The 16892-nt window shown below is 38.1% G+C and overlaps 2 protein-coding genes across 5 annotated transcripts in view; both read right to left on the bottom strand.

Annotated features, from left to right (window-relative positions):
- LOC306841785 (up-regulator of cell proliferation-like) overlaps positions 1 to 16539 on the bottom strand; it is a 162615-nt gene extending 146076 nt beyond the window's left edge. For all 4 annotated transcript variants that reach the window (XR_013781587.1, XM_079371768.1, XM_079371769.1 and 1 more), the window contains exon 1: positions 16473 to 16539. Coding sequence is in view for 3 of the 4 variants with exons in the window: in XM_079371768.1 (XP_079227894.1) it covers positions 16473 to 16501 (29 nt within the window). In the remaining variant the exon portion in view is untranslated. The remainder of the gene's footprint in view (positions 1 to 16472) is intronic.
- LOC306841780 (up-regulator of cell proliferation-like) overlaps positions 1 to 16569 on the bottom strand; it is a 38215-nt gene extending 21646 nt beyond the window's left edge. Inside the window, exons 1-4 of the mRNA XM_079371756.1 lie at positions 16445 to 16569; positions 16250 to 16319; positions 15911 to 16144; positions 8817 to 14803 (exon numbers count right to left, since the gene is read on the bottom strand). Of these exons, the coding sequence (XP_079227882.1) occupies positions 10125 to 14803; positions 15911 to 16144; positions 16250 to 16319; positions 16445 to 16501 (5040 nt within the window). The 5' untranslated portion in view covers positions 16502 to 16569 and the 3' untranslated portion in view covers positions 8817 to 10124. Of the gene's footprint in view, positions 14804 to 15910; positions 16145 to 16249; positions 16320 to 16444 lie in introns of the transcript that reaches the window.
- Between the last annotated feature and the right edge of the window lie 323 nt (positions 16570 to 16892).

Raw genomic sequence — 16892 nt, 5'->3', positions numbered from 1 at the left:
GCACCTTCACCGGCCAGAGGAGCATGTTCAGTGACAGACTGCTCTCACAGTCGTGCTCCACGGACAGGCTCAAGAACTCTTTTGTCCCCCTGGCAATAAGACTGTACAACACTTCACTGTCACGGCAGGGAAGAAGCGCACGGTGAACCCTGGACTCTTTTTTCACTTTTTTCTCATTCCTCATCTGCACTGCTGACCTCAGAGTCAGCCTCCAGTTGGACACTGTAATGCATATTGATAGTCACCTTACTGAGCACAGGTCACTTTAAAGATAATCACCCTAATCATGTCTGGTTTCATCCTACTGTTGTGTTATGCTACATCTGTAATGGTTGACATGATCACCCTAATTAGGTCACGTTTCACTCTATTGTCTTCAACACTTAATGCTAATCTGCTCCTCAATAGTTGGGTACTTAACGATAATCACCCAAATCACTCCTAGTTTCACCTTATTGTTTTGGACACGTAATGCTAATCACTGCTCCTTTAAGTTGGTGAGCCAATTTACATTCCTGCATTGACTGTTTAACGACTGTACTCACACCTCTGGCACTATCTCAAACACCTCTGTACATACACATGTAACTACCGTAAATTCCGTACTATTGAGCGCACCTGGATATAAGCCGCACCGGCTAAAAATAAGTAAATAAATGTATTTGTACATATATAAGCCGCACTTGATTATAAGCCGCAGGTGTCCACGCTATAACAAGAGCTATTTACACAGACGTAGGCTACCGGTAACATCCGCAAATACTGTAGCGTCCGTACGGACGTTAAAGGACGACGAGAGCGTTCAAATAATAATTTTTAATAACCCGATCACTGTCGGCCGTGACCACGCCTTTTACAGCAGAGAGCAACACATAACTTGCCGTAACAATCCAACTCTCTCCCCCAGCGTTCTCTCATACAGCCACTCAACACGTTCTCGCTGGTGCATTCACTGACTCTCCACATAATCGGAATTATGAACACATTATCAACTACTGACTTTACAACATGAACCGTTACAATACGAAGCCTAGCCGACGGTGTCTGTAACACGGCTGATGAAAAAGATGACCGTAATATATTTCACAAGAAAAAGTCCATCCATTCACTGCCTCAGAATGACTTCATTACTCACTTCCTCAGTCTCTGTTGTCGCTGTCAGTGTCATCTTAACGTGCAGCAGCTCTGTTAGCTTCTTTGACAGCCAGGTCGATCGCCTTTAACTTGAAAGCTACATCATATGTATTTCTCCGTGTGTTTTCCATCATGAGGGTGCGTGCATGAAGCGCAAAATGACTGATATTAAGATCCGACGTGACGAAGTCAAATGTTTTTGCGGCAGAAGCTCATTGTCCCCCATAAAAAATCCATGCATTAGCCGCACCGGAGTAGAAGCCGCAGTGCTCGAAGTGTGAGAAAAAAGTAGCGGCTTATAGTCCGGAATTTACGGTAGTTTCTAGAAGGTCAGCACTTTGTTTCTAAGGCTCTTTAACTGTTTACAGGTCTCTTTTAACCAACACATGTTTTTCTCTCCTCACAGGTTATACATTATGCTATATAAGTTTTAAGTCTAATTGCTAATGCTAACTGCACAGGTTTAACATATAATTATGTTTACTCTTAGTCACATAGGGACTGCTAAATCTTGTTTGGGGGATTTTGTATACAGAGGGGAGGGGGGACAGCGGGTGTGTATTGTAACTAATGTCTTGTGTCCTGCCTGTCTGTATACTGCTACTGGATGCCTTGAATTTCCCTCAGGATCAATAAAGTATCTATCTATCTATCTATCTATCTATCTATCTATCTATCTATCTATCTATCTATCTATCTATGTGATCAATTAGACTGAAGTTTCACCTTTTCATTTTCATCCTTCCTTTATTCTTCTCAAAACGTTTCCTCTCAATTATAAAAAGCTAGTTCTATGCTGTGGGAGTCTGGTGCTCTTTGTGGAAGTGCACATGTCAAGTGAAGTGTGTCAATAAAGTTGTTCTTCCTCCTGTGAGAGCGTGAGATCCAGTTGTTAGGGTTTTATAGTTAAATCTGTTTATTCAAGTAATATTATTAATTATGCAGCATTGACAATTTATATCAATAAATACAATTATTAATCTTAGCTAACAAAACAGGGCACTATCCTGGAATCAATGAACAAAAACCAATGATCACAAAATAAGTCTAAAATTTAATTAATTAAATACCAATATTAATAATTTTTGAATAAATATCTATATTTTAATAAATGGAAGTCGTGAATCCATACACTCGCACTCACAGCCAGCTTATATTACAATGCACATATACCAGTAATCACAGACAACTGCTCTTTAAATGATAACAGAATTTAATTAACATAGCAACATCAAGTCAATTAATGAATGAATAGCTTTTCTTATCAAAATGGTACAAAAAGATAAAGCTGAACGGCGACCTTTTCAGTAGTGTTCAAGTAGAAAAGATTATCTTGTCCTGCTAATTAGACAGCTCATCACAAGACGACTGAGTTGAGAAAACTTTTTTTTGTTTTTGTTTAACAGCATATCTGATCTATGCATATTTAGAAAGTATGTGCTAATATTAGTAGTTGTTTACACATATTTCAGTAGGTGTCGTAGTTTTAAGATTTTAAATGCTTTTGAGACATTTTGTCTGGACAAAGGTGTTTTCTGGCATAGGGCAGGTTTAGACAAAAAAAAAAAGAAATCAGAACCACATTTTGGTTATTCAAATATGTTTCCTTTGAAAAGAGATTTTTATTTCACAAAAAAAGGGAATATGTTTGTAAGTAGTGTTTTTAAGTTTGTTTGCCAAGGACATTATTTTTTCCCCCAATTCTTAAGAATGGGTGAGGAATCTTAGAGCTTCAACCTCTATAAATATTAATCTGTCCTTCCCATCTCATCGTCGTTATGGTTCAGTTTATAAAAATAAAGTTCACTTCATGTCTACATTTTGTGTTGATGATATAAGCACTATTTAATCAACCAAGCTGGTGATCAAAGTCCAGATCTCTGGGTATAGTTAACCCCACAGTTGATACATTGACCTATTATATTGGCCCATAAAAGAAGGGCTGACAGCTCATCACACGTTAAAGATTAAGAATCCAGATTTAACCATTGTTTTAGGTTGTATTAAATTAATTATTGACATTCAGTCAATAAAAGCAAATTAACTGTTTGATTCAGCACAATTTAAAATACTTGCTTTGCTCTACTTAAAAAAGTTTGCATTGAATTAAAAATTGTGTTAAAGGAAGTTCCTTCTTCAGATTTAATTCATGTCAAATATTTCATGTGATCAATTAGACTGAAGTTTCACCTTTTCATTTTCATGCTTCTTTTATTCTTCTCAAAACGTTTCCTCTCAATTCTAAAAAGCTAGTTCTATGCTGTGGGAGTCTGGTGCTCTTAGTTGAAGTGCACATGTCAAGTGAAGTGTGTCAATAAAGTTGTTCTTCCTCCTGTGAGAGCGTGAGATCCAGTTTTTAGGGTTTTATAGTTAAATCTGTTTATTCAAGGAATATTATTAATTATGCAGCATTGACAATTTATATCAATAAATACAATTATTAATCTTACTTAATAAAACAGGGCACTATCCTGGATCCCAAAAACCAATTATCACAAAATCAATCTAGAATTTAACTAATTAAATACCAATATTAATAATTTTTGAATAAATATCTATATTTTAATAAATGGAAGTTGTGAATCCATACACTCGCCCTCACAGCCAGCTTATATTACAATGCACATATACCAGTAATCACAGACAACTGCTCTTTAAATGATAACAGATCGGTCCAGTCTGGATGTTTTGTTTTATGTCACAGGGAACAATAACGCCACACAAAATCTTGTAATAACCAAACAAATCCTTGTCTCTACACTCATTTGTTGAAAAATGTCATTGTCATAAATCTCAAAAGATGTTGGGGTCAAAACAACAACTGTGAACACACTCCTCTATTCATTTTCTCCGTATTGTTTTTAAGCCTTTTTTTTTCTCCCATCAGGGAATGCAGCACGCCAACAGGAAGCCCTTCATCTTACAGTAAATACTTTTCCCGACTGCATAGAGATGATTGTTTTTTAGGGTACGTGAGGAACCAAATGTGTTGTTGTAGCCCGCCTGTTCAGAATTATTTTTGTATTTCAGTGATGCATACGAACAAAGCCCCTGCTATTTTACGCACACCTTCCTTCTCCTGTCTGCAGCCCTATTTCCAGCCCATGCATTTTGGTAAATGTGTGCGTGTGAGAGAATGTATGTAAATGTGTGTGCATGTATGCAGACCTGCTAATTAGAAAGCAAGGACATAGAGAGGAAGACAGGTACGATCGCATTCATGATAAAAACTCCAAATATCCAAGCACCCTCCACTGTTACATCACTCACTCACACGCTTTTCCCCCTCCATGACTACACTTACTTTGTATTAAATGTGACACCCATAAAGTTCTGATCACCCATACCGCCCCTGCTTCCCCACAAAATCACAGAACACCTGACTTGTCAGCACTGCTCTACACAATTTCTGACCTCAGTTCAGCTTTGCTTTTATCCTCACATTCAAGGGTTAGCTCACTAAGCTAGTAGCTTTTTGTGAGCTTCTCAGTTGTAAATGAAACTCTAAGCACACCGAGGGTAACCTGTGGACCTTCACGGCTTGCAGCGCTGCAAAATGAAAAAGGGACTTGGATTTACTAAACAGGGTAAAAGCAACACAGCAGCAACAGCTGTGACTGATTGTGCTCAAACATGTGCAGGCCTACAGCTCAGTTCTGTCCCCCTCTGATTCCACACTATGGATCTCAAAACGTGGGTCATGAGTTAAACTTAATACATTATGTTAACTGAACTGCTGTGCTGTTGTTTGAGCCCACAAGAACACATAGTAGCTGACTTTCAGTATGGGAGAAGTTAGTCACCAGTGCTGTCTTTGCTTGTGCTCTAGCTTTAGCCTGTTTGTTTGTTTTCAATTTTATTACTGCCTAACAGGGTGGAGGGGGAGGCCTGGAAAGGGAGATGTATACCTGGCTGCTCCTGTCAGAGGTTTTGTAAGCCCTCAAAGTGAAATGTGCACAATGTAGAACACAAAAAGACTGACTTGGGTGTGCTAGAACAGATGATGGACGGGAGTGCAAGGGAGGGGGCACGCTGTGGAAAACAGACTCTGGGAGGAGACTGGGAAAAGACTCACAGCCTTAAATGTTGAAATCAAAATCAAAAGAGAGGACAAATATGGACATTCAAAGGCATGGTCGTCTTTATACCCACAATGTTTGCCAGGAGGATACCTTGCTGGTCTGTTCAGAGGATCTGATCAGATCCTTTTGTACTCACGCCTGTGTATCAGGAGGCAACGAGGGAGTGTGAAGAAACCTCACAACAGCCACAACCACACCAGTGGAGGGAAGAAACAAGGTATTCAGTTTGCTCTGGTATTTTTCCTCGTCTATTTTATAAACTACCACTAGAGGGAGTCGTTGTGACAGATTCACTGCAGTCTGCACTCTCCTGGGGAAACTGGATATGAGAAGAAAAAATACCAAACTGGGTGGCTGAAAAGAGACAGATACACAACATCTGGAGGAGAATCAAAACTGTACATTTTTAAGTGTAAGAATCAAACAGACAAAATATTTGTAAATATTAAGTTTCTTGTTTGTTTATCTTTTTCTTTTTTTTCTTTTTGAGTGAATGAATGAAATGCTTTTTTGTGACAACAGACAACAGGTGCAGTTTGCCAAAGCCATGACCATTTGCTTGAGGATTTCAATTCATCGGTGAATAAAAACTGCTCACCTTTTCAAACTTTCCACGACATGAACTAATGATTTCATTTTGTTCTCTTGTCCATTTATACATGGGCATTCTGTAGCACCATTTAACCAGGAAAGTCACTGTAGCAAATTCATCTCCCCTTATCAGACGCAGTTAGCATGTGCTAGTTTCCAGAGTATTTGACCTGATCCAACTTTACTCTGATAAATCTCAGCTGCAGGAACTGTTTGACTTCAGAGTGTTAATGGAGACATCAGTGAGGCTAAGAGCCTTGATAAGAGCCAGCTTTGTTTATCTAACTGATTTAATATTGTGTGCTGAGACACTAAACAGAAGAGCAGCCATGTAAATATTAGCTCCCCTCACATGTAGCCATCTTTACATGTAGCCACTTGATCACACGTGAGACAGACATGAGGGCTTTGATACCATAAGATGCCTCAACTCCTCGTATGAGATCACCCTGGTGGTGTGATGTGTTTCCTTCCACACACTGTGTTGCATTGTGGTTATGGAGGTTTGTGTTGACCTTCACATGTGATGTCATGTAGCAGGGAACAGTTCAGGTGTAATCATCGGCGAGATGGATGAAATGTGAAGGAAATCTGAAAATCCTGTCCGACTCGGAGCGTGTTTGTTTAACAGTGGATCAGGCTGTGTGAAGCTTCGTGGTCGCACACTTAGCTTTGTCTGTGCTGTAAAGACACTCAGTGCAGCCTGCTGGTTCACACACATGTGGCCAGATGTTCATTGAATTTGTTTTCACATGTCAGAAACAAGATGAACCCATGTCCATGATTTGATTTAAAGATCCAGTCTGAGGTCAGTCGTGCTAACAAGCACGTGGTTAATAACCCCAACAATTACTAACTTGTTTCAACACTTTGTTCACTATAATCTTCTGCTTGGTCTCCATTGAAAAGTTGCACCTGTTGACTTGTTTTTACATTCTTTGTTGGACGCAGAAACCCGAGACTTGAGATGAAGAAAAATGTTAAATAATGGAATTTAAAAAAAGATGATTATTAAAAAAAGTATAGTAAAACTATATAAATAAATGAGGTGATGATATTTCTGTTTACTTTAGAAGTTATTATACACTGTATGCTGTGATTCTGATCTGGGAAACATTAAAGACATTCATAGCCAGTCTACTGATTCTGTCTCTTTATTAAATCAGTAAACAGAATATAATGATTTAAAATCCTTCTTCTCACTCACAGAGCTCTTAATGGTCAGGTAACATCTTATCTTTAAAGAGTTAATAGTGCCATATTAACCATCTAGAAGGGCGGCTGTGGATCAGTGGGAGAGTCGTTTGTCACTCAACTGGAAGGTTGAGGGTTCAATCTCCAGCTCCTGAAACAACGTGTCTGATGTGTTCTTGGGTAAGTCACTGAACCTGAATTGCTCCCAGCGCTACATCTGTGGTGTTTGCATGTGTATGACTGGGTTACTTCTGATTACTTCTGGACCTGTGTGGTAGTTCTCTCTCTCTCTCTATTCACATCATATTTCGTCATGTCACTGTCTGTAAATCTTCATGTACTATGTAAGTTGTAAGTTACTAACCGTTTATATCCTGGGACCTCCTGAGTTGTCTTGTCTTGAAGGTTCTTCTGGATCGTTGGTGGGGATGGCCTGCTGCTGAACACGTCTCTTTATTTCTGCATGTCCATCTAATCCCACTTTCCAAGATCAACACAGTTCTGACAGACAGCTGATCATCATGAGTCTGGTTCTGCTCCAGGTTTCTGCCTCTTAAAGTTTTCTCTTCCTACTGTAACTTTACTAAATGCAGCTTTGTGCTTTGCTCATGATGGATTAATGTTGGGTCTTTGTAGATAATATAATGAAGAGTGAGGTTTTTACCTGCTCTTTTGTAAAGTGTCTTCAGCTGATAGTTGTTATAAACGTGTGATATATAAATGAACGTTTATTGATATTTTCCAACGTGTGTAAAAGAAGGTTTGAGAAGGGACACTCCATCATGTGTGTAAGCCTGCCATCTGCTGGCATTGTGAAGCAGAACTCAACCATCAATGTAACACGTTTCACATTTTCTCATAGCCACTGTTATTTAAAACTTTCATTACAGTATTATCAGCTTTGTTACAACCTCAGTGGTCCATCTTGTGACATGAACTTTCTGATGTTAAATGTTAAGAATCTTTTCGAAAAACTATCTTTAATAGAATTTGTGATCAGATAATTCAACAGAAAATCTAATTAAGGATAATATTCCCATCTTTTGTCTTCTTATCTGGGAGATTATCCTCTTGAACAATCTTCAAATAGACATCATAGTAAACAACAAATACAACCAGTGTCTCTTTATGAGGGGAGGGCTGCATTTATGAGAATCTGCATTGATGCTTCTATTTGAGCCTGCAGAAACACATTTGAAATGAGAGAGATTTGATATAGTTTTAGGTGGAAACATTCAGGAGAAAAGATGAGAGATAAAGTGAAAAAAATGTGTTAAAACATCATGTTGGTGGAAATTGTAAATCCTCACAGCCTTAAATATAGAAATTAAAAACCAATAGAGAGGATGAGCGAAATCAATTTGTTTATCTTTAAATCTATGCTGTTTAACAGGGAACGTTTAACCCAGTAGGCCTTCTGTTATTTAAAACTGTGGGTAAGGGGGAAGTTCTCGGTTGTAGGTAAAACATGTATTGAAGTTTTTATCATCTATTTTTTGATGTGACACTAGATGGCGCCAATGTTTTGTTGTCATGTTTTAATGATCAACGTGAGCCTCTTGTGACATCATGATTCTTGAAGATATTATTGGGCATTCAGTCTTTCATATTGAATATTATTATTATATTACTACAGATTTACAGTGTGTTTCTCTTGTTTCTTCACTTTTTGTTAGAGAAAGGCGATCTTATGTCAAAGCTTTCCAAGAATGTTATTTAAATAATATTCATGATCAAACGATACAGCAGATAAATCTGTCTTCTGACCTGTGAGGAGACAATTAATGGAAACTCCTCTGAAGTTAAGAGAACTGATATAAGACACTGTTGTTGAGCTAACTAATGAAAGGTGAAGGAAAAGGACTCATAATGCACAGTTACTTCTAAAACAGTTCCTTCAGTAAAACTAGGACTAGATGACATGATGATTTGTCTGGTTACTTTATCAGTTATTTTACACTCTGCTGTGATTCTGATCTAGAAAACATGAGAAGACATTCATGGTCAATGTGCTGATTAGTATCTTTATTCAATGATTTGACAGAAGTCAGTTATGTATACATGTTGACAACACACCATGCAACAGTGCTCATCTTTAAATGTCTTCAAAATAATAATGTCAGGAATCAGAAACTTCACCAACAAACAAGAAAGATAAATGTCTGAGAATATTGATAATAATGCTCAGACAACATTGTTCTAGAAACATACAAACAAGTGTTTGTATTGATTGTCTTTCTGTCATGCATGATGACAACATCAAATATAAATGAAAGATATTTTCTCATAAAACCACATGAGTATTTAGGCCAAAGCCCGCCTCAAAATACAACCTCTAAAACCTAAATGATTAAAACAACCTCGAAAACCTGAGAGATTTTAGAAAAAAACTTTGCAGAATTTTAACATTTACAAAAATATTTTTTCTCCGCCTCTACAGCAGATAGATACAATTTAAATAATTTGAGGAAGTAAACCATTGACTTTCACTCATTGCCTTTATGCCAAAGATCATTCCTTTGTAATTTCATCAGTAAATGACAATAAAAACAACACAATACACTGATGTTTCATCAGGTCTTAAAGGTAGAAGTACGACAGCGGTCTGTTCTTCAAGCTATAAACATGCGAGCGTTGCATCTGGTCGTCAAACAATACAAATGAACACTGCTCTAAACTACGTAGACAAAGAATAAAACACAAAATGAATACTGTGTCCTATTTAAAGAACACAACATGTCTGTTAATGTTTGGCTGAACATACTTCATAAATTCAAAGTCACACTGAATCAAACTGGAAACTTTTATCATGATCATAATGAGTCCTTACATTTGTACTGATCCAAAAACAGTCGTGATCAACAAAAAGAGAGTTAAAGAAAAGATACATTTTCATCAACATGTTGGATTCAACCTCTGCTAATGCACTAGTACTAGTAAAAGCACTAATGCAGTGATTGTTGTTATATTTCTATATTGAGAGTCTTAGTTGTAAAATGTCTCTCTGCTGATAATATCTATTGAGCTGAATGTGATTTTCCTCTTTTACATATAAGACTCAATCCATGAAAGGAGGATGTGCACCTCTGTACACTTAATGTGAAGGGAGATGATGTTAGTGTCTCATTTGACGCGAAATGATCTTTTGAGACTCTCTTCTGCAATCTGTGGTGTGATATCTTTCCAAGTCGCTGGAATATCAGCAGGCTTTGCATCGTATGCTTCAGCAAACTCCTTGTTGAACCTTTTCAGTACGTACTTCCAGTAGTCTGAATCCTTAAGACTTTTATCTGGAGCAATTCGCCAGTCGGGATAAATTGTGGCATACTCCTTGTAAGGATGCGATTCCTGATTTGTGTCATCACAGCAAAAGTTCTTGTCACTGCACACCGCGGAAGTGCATATGGCAATCACAAGTTTTTGTGACCTTGTCGATCTGTATCTGCCCAGACCCTCTGGTCGATGAATTGAAGTTGTGTGCACCTTATGCTCAGATCCTCCTGCCTCACAAGGTGCTTTGCAGAATGGACACTGTTTGCCACATCCGACGACACTTTTGAAAAGCTCATTCTCAGGATTTACATAAAGATTGGCAAGTTTTGTTTTGATGCTTGTCTTTTTAAACTGCTCTGTAATATTTTCTTCCATCTCCTTCACACTAACAGTGAGCCAATGAGCAAACTCTTTCTGGTTGACTTTGTTCAGAATCATAAAAGGACCAAGAGCATCCTCAGAAATGACCAGTTTGTAACCAAGTTCCTGCCGGATATCTTTGATCAGTTTCTGCAGGTTGCCGTCCTCTTCTGCTTGAGCTTTCTGTATTGCATCATTTATGCTCTTGATACATGACCCAAGATGTCGGTCCTCAAACTCAGATAAAGACTCATGAGTCAAAACTTTAACCATTTCATCAAGGATCCATTTCTTAACATAACGTCCATATGAGCAGATATAGCTGTGGTAGTCTTCAAAGTTGTCCTTTGAAAGCAAATCCAGTAACACTGAATACTGGAAGAACATTCGTGTGCTGAATTGGAACTGTGTCTTCATTTCTCCAGTGATATCAGGACCCAAGGATCTGGTGATGAAGTTTTCCACAGCAGGTCTCAAGCAGTCGTCTGTGAAATCTTTTGCTTTCTTTTGGCTCTGATCTCGTTCATGGAATTCATCCTTGAAATTCACACGGAACCTCTCTTTGTTTTGATTGAGACAAATGAGAGGATCATTCAGCTGAATGAAATCTTCATGCATTGTCTGAAAATTTCGAGCTGCAACTGCACAGATGTGCTGTTTCAGAGAAACCTCAAAGTCTATCTTGACATACTTCTGGTTTTTCAGCCTCTCATCAATCATGTGTAGGATCTCCTGGATGAAAGTGTTGTGGTAGTTGTTATTTCTTTCCTTTTTTTCTTTCACAAACTGTGAACAATCCATTATGATATTGTCGGCTAGTTTTTGTAGCACCATCACCTGGTCTTCATATTTGAAGAATTTGCTCGCTTTGTGAACTGCCTGGTTGAATAATCCTTCAGGTGAGACTTTGAAAGGCTTCAATCCACAGTCTTGCAGACTTTTTTGACTTAACAATTCACATGCATGACTCCCCTTGCGTGATAGATTGTCTCTCAGGTAATAAAACACATTTCCCATGACATCCATGGTCTCTTGTTTGTAAAGGACTTGTTCCTTTAACGTTTTATTCCACATCTTGTCAAATTCTTCATCCAGCTTTTTGTCTGTCATGTCAACTTTCTTCTTTCTGCATTCTTCGATCAATGCACCTACTCTCTTTTCTAATTCTTTTGTGTGGTTCACCTTGATTTTGTCAATCTTCATCATTCCCTTTCGGATGTCTGTTGCAGCTGTGAGTTGGTTATTTACAGAGCTTTCCATTTCTCGACGAAGGCTTTTTGCACTGTTAGCAAAGTCCTCTCTGTATGCTTCAACAAGATGTACATGACCCTCTGTTTGCTTGAAGTACTTATCTAGATTTTCTAGAAGCTTTGTCTCCCATTTAGACAGTACTGAGCATGCTTCACTTTTCAAAACAGTCAGAAGTTGTCCAATGTCAGACACTTCACATTTCACTCTGCCAAAGTTAGAAATCTTTATTTCTGTATGTGTTGTCCATGAGTACATTTCCTTTTTGAATTCCCATTCCCATTTGTTGAATTCCGTGCAGAGCCTCATGTATGCATCAGCCACCAGGCTGTTTCTGAAGCTGAAGATGAAGTTTTCATGCTTGACAGCATTCCACAGACTTTTTATCCACTCTGTAAAGTCCAAGATATCATTTTTGGAAGTCTCACATTTTCCCAAAATTTGAACTATGTTCTTCTTGAGTTCATAAACAGCCTCACTGTACCCTGCATTAACTGGTGCCATTGGTGGGCTCCCATTCCAGAGTCCTGGGATGTACCAGTTTCCAGTGGTTGGATTGTACTCCATCACATCAGTGAAGCTCTTGTTCTCTTCTTTCTTTTCCATTTTGGCTGCAGCCTGGGTCATCTCATTCAACTGTTCTAGGAGCAGTTCTCTTTCTCGTAAGTTCTTCTCAGGGGCCGAAACATCTGCCACATTTTGGTGAACAAACTGACATCTGGGTTTTTTACCCACCTCTTTCATCCTGAGAAATGCATGCACAACTATCTGTAGGATGTCCTTCATTTCTGTTGAATTCTCCATTGAAATATTGATGATAGTAATATCACTCAACCCCACTACAAGTGTTGCAAGCTCGTTGTCATGCTCATAACTGTTGTCTAGTTGTGCAAGCTCTGGTGACTTTAAGCCCTCAGTGTCAATGATCACCATGAAGTCACACTTGAATTCTTTTTTGACATCTTCATTGACTTTGATGAGCAACATAAAGGCACCTCGAGTGCATCGACCACTGCTGACTGCAAACTGAACTCCAAACATGGTGTTGAGGAGAGTAGACTTCCCTGTACTTTGAACTCCAAGAACTGTGACTACCAATATCTTGTTCTTAGGAGACACCAAGTCATTGAGCTGAGACAGAACATCAGTCACCCATCTGAGAGGTATATTAGATGCATCACCATCTACAAGCTCAAGAGGAAATCCATCAAGCAACAACTCTGCACAGAGTCTGGGCAGATGTTTGAACTGTTGACGTGACAGATTTGTTTCTGGAAGAGAAACTGAAGCTTCATAGATCTGACCCATCTCACGGAAGAAGTGTTCAATCCCAAGTGAGCTGTTTGAAAGTTGTCGGTCAATTTCTTTGATTTCCTCCTTGTTTTCTGAACTTTTCTTTTTCTTTTTGTATGTCTCTCTGAGAACGGACAGTTTCTGTCGAGACAGATTATCAAGGTTCATTCGCATCCATTTCAGGAAATAACTCCTCTCAATACCTGGACTTGATATTGCGCTGATGAAACATGTCATTGCTTCAGACACATCACATGAGTTCTGCTTTTTTCTAAGTTTTTCTTTTTCTTTCTGAAGATCACTTTTGTACATTTCTATGTTTTGATTGCCAACTCTCCGAAGCCGAAACTCTTCCTTCTCCAAGCGAGTCAGTTCCTTCCATATTTCACCTTGCAGAGGTAGCTGAGCATCTTTGTATTTGGGGATATCTTCAATTTTTGCAGTGATGGCATCTGCATTTTTCTTTGCAGTCTGGCACTCTGTACAATCTTCATCAACCCAGATTCCCAACTCATGGGCGATGTCAGCCATCTGCTCAATTGACATCTTAACCTTTGTGTTCTCCACAACATTGTTGACTGTTTTGCGTAGATTTTTGACAAAGTCTGAATCATTCATTTGTTTGGTCTTCAAAAGGATGTTGCTTTTAGTCACAGTCAGCTTGTTTGCCACCTTCTTCAGAGCATCCATGCTGAATCGCTGGCTTTGACGATTACCAACCAAGAAGATCTGGGCCTTGTGATGTTGGTTTGAAAGCAGTTCGCACTCAGAGTCCAAATTGTCAAAGAACACAAAAACTGCTGCCGACGTCTGACACAAAAAGGAAAACTGTGTTTCAAATGAAGCAATGTCCCCACGAAGGTTAGCTACAGCTACCGGCTCACTGAAAACATCCATGTTTTTGTTTCCACATGGTAGGTACCAGGTCATTTCAGTCAATCCATTAGAAATTTGCCTTTGACAGTTACCATTTTCCATGTTCCTGTGAACAAAGATGTCATGGTTCTGCTGAGAATTGCTCAGAAGCTTATTGAGGGTCTCTGACTTGGACAAGGAGCACTCACCCAGTCTCACAAAAGAAACCATTGGAAGTTTAGAGACAACAATTCTGTCTTCAATAAAGCCCTTGGATTCTGAGAGTGACAAAGGTCTGTACTTTTTAACTATGTCTCTCATGGCCCAGAGCATCAGTGAGCACTGCTTTGTGTCACAGTTAGGAAGCAGAAGAGGCACAGAAAACTGACACATGGACATTTTGAGTGCCATTTCTTGCTGCACAAAACCATCCGAACACAGAAAGAGAGCAGTGATGATGTCAAGTGGGTTCAGCCTGTTATTTGAATTCAGACCATCGTCCTGATGGTCTGAATCATCAAAATCAACAAACCCTGTTTTATCTGATTCAGCATCAAAAGCTGACTCATATTCAGATGTAACATCGGCATTCCTTGCTTTCACATTTACCATCATCATTTTCTTCAGAAAATACCCTGGCAGGTCAGAATTACACTTGGTAGGTTCATCAGTGCAGGTCTTCTTATCAATCTGAAGTATTTTGCTCAGGGATAGCTTCTCTGTGAAGTGATGCTTCAATCCCAGATCCTCCAATAGACTCTCCAGTTGAGTCTCTGTGGAAATTAACATGTTTGTTAATTCTAACCAATTCTTGGTATTTTCACTACATATCAATCCATGTTCATTTACCTCTATAATTAATTCATGTATATACTGTATGATAAGATATCAGTTGTGTTCAAACAATTAGAAAAAATGAAAATCACATTTTAACATACTAATAACTCTATACATGTTCTACTATAATGTACTCTATACTCTTTACTGTTTGTAGAATAATGTGTAATTATAATGTTTAAGATGGCAAAGCTGTATCTTGTTTAGACTAATATTGAGTGAGTTTGAGTGGTAAAATGTCATGTACTGCTTAAAAACTCTCATTTATTGACTTTGTACAGCCACTAAACTATGTGTCAGTCATAATGTGGTTCTGTGGATCAGTTGATTTGTCATCTTTATCGAATGGGAAACATTGGATCTGTGGAATGATGGAAAACGTTTGATCATAGTGTAAAATTAATTATTTTCTTTTGAATCTCTGAGTAGAGTTTCAGTGAAAATAGAGTTTTTTGTTTTTCACACAGACGATAGAGGTGATGATAAGAGAGAAAAAAGAAAGAATGATAGAAGTGTGATAACAGCGTTTCATTGGTGCAAAATGCACCATGCAGATTTGCTGTACATCTTTTTGAACATTGTTGGCTTTTCAGGTCTTATTGACATTTAGATTTGATTTAATAATGAGAGAATGAATGAATTAAAACAGACATAGGATAGAGGAATTTTTCATGATTTAACTGAGGGTTTCATCTGACTTAAGTCTGAAAGTGAAATTATACCTTCTTTGTCTTTGAATACTTGTTTAAAAAATATGTTATTCTTCTCATTTTTCCCACTTTTCGTCACTCTAACTAACTAACTAACTTCAGCAAGGTATAAACATTTTACTTTAGGGCCAATACAATGCAGGATTTGTGAGGCAGATATTGATATTGTTGATATCAAAAATGATTCAAATTCAGTTTTTTTTTTTTTTTACTTTTTCTGTCAAAGTTGTTATTTTTATTATTTAAATGTTTTCAAAGTGAGTGCTTCAAAATTATGAGAATATTTGGGGGACTTTTTGCACAATTTGTTTCTTAATGTTTTATTTTACTCACTGTGTTCAGATGTTGAGGCAGGCTCAGTCATTTCTTCATTCCTTGGTTCTGTGGAAACCTGTATGGAGTCTTGCCTCCCTGGTGTTGATGTGGTTGAGTTCATTTTTTCCTTCAAAATGTCTCCTTTACTGTCAGTCATGATGCAGCTCTCCACTTCACCAGCAGGGTTCTCTACAGGCTGGTTAACTTGTTCGCTGCTAACATGAAAGACTGTCTCCACAGAAGGGCAGGGTGCTGTTAAAAACATTTATGTTGATATAAACATTTATAATTCTTTTTAAAGCTACTTAAAATGTGAGCTTTTTGTTTTCACTTTGTGTTAAAGAAGATGAAATTTACCTTCTCTGTCACTCTGTCGACAGTCATCCTTGTTGTCAGTACATGATGTAGGTGAAGTTTCACTGGTTTCCTTTAAAAAGGAAAAATTATATTGAAATGAGAAATCTGCTCATTATCTCATATTCATTATTTTACAGGAAAGCATTTTTAATATTGTGAAATTTATCTTTAAGAATGTACAAACTGCTTCTTTACCTCCTTTGTGTTTTTCCTGTAAATGGACCTCCTTTTCTTTGCTCTCTTCTTTGGCATTTTCAAAGAGGTGTGCTGTACCGCATGTGGTTGATTGGAGGAATTTCTTTGGGCAAATGTCCCCGAACGTGCCTGGGCCTGCTGGTTAAGAACATGAGATTAATCAACACTTATTGACGGCGCTCCCCTTAAAAAAAATCGATATATATCGTCCCCCCCAGTAAAAGTCTCATCCCCCATCTCCATTACTTTCATTTTACCGTACATGTTGTGTGTATATATAAATCAAAAATAGGTTTAGCCTATATAAAATAATTTCATCATCAGAAAATGTTAGGCATGTTGAGCGAAAAAACAGTCAAATAAAATCTGGGGATAGGGGCACGAAACGCTTCGGTAAAGTTCAGATATTCAGATATTCACAGATTCGGCTCACCTCCGCGCTTGGGCA

Source organism: Symphodus melops (genome assembly GCF_947650265.1).
Source record: "Symphodus melops genome assembly, chromosome: 20".
NCBI classification, from domain to species: Eukaryota; Metazoa; Chordata; class Actinopteri; order Labriformes; family Labridae; genus Symphodus; species Symphodus melops.
This window is presented reverse-complemented; position numbering and strand designations above follow the sequence as displayed.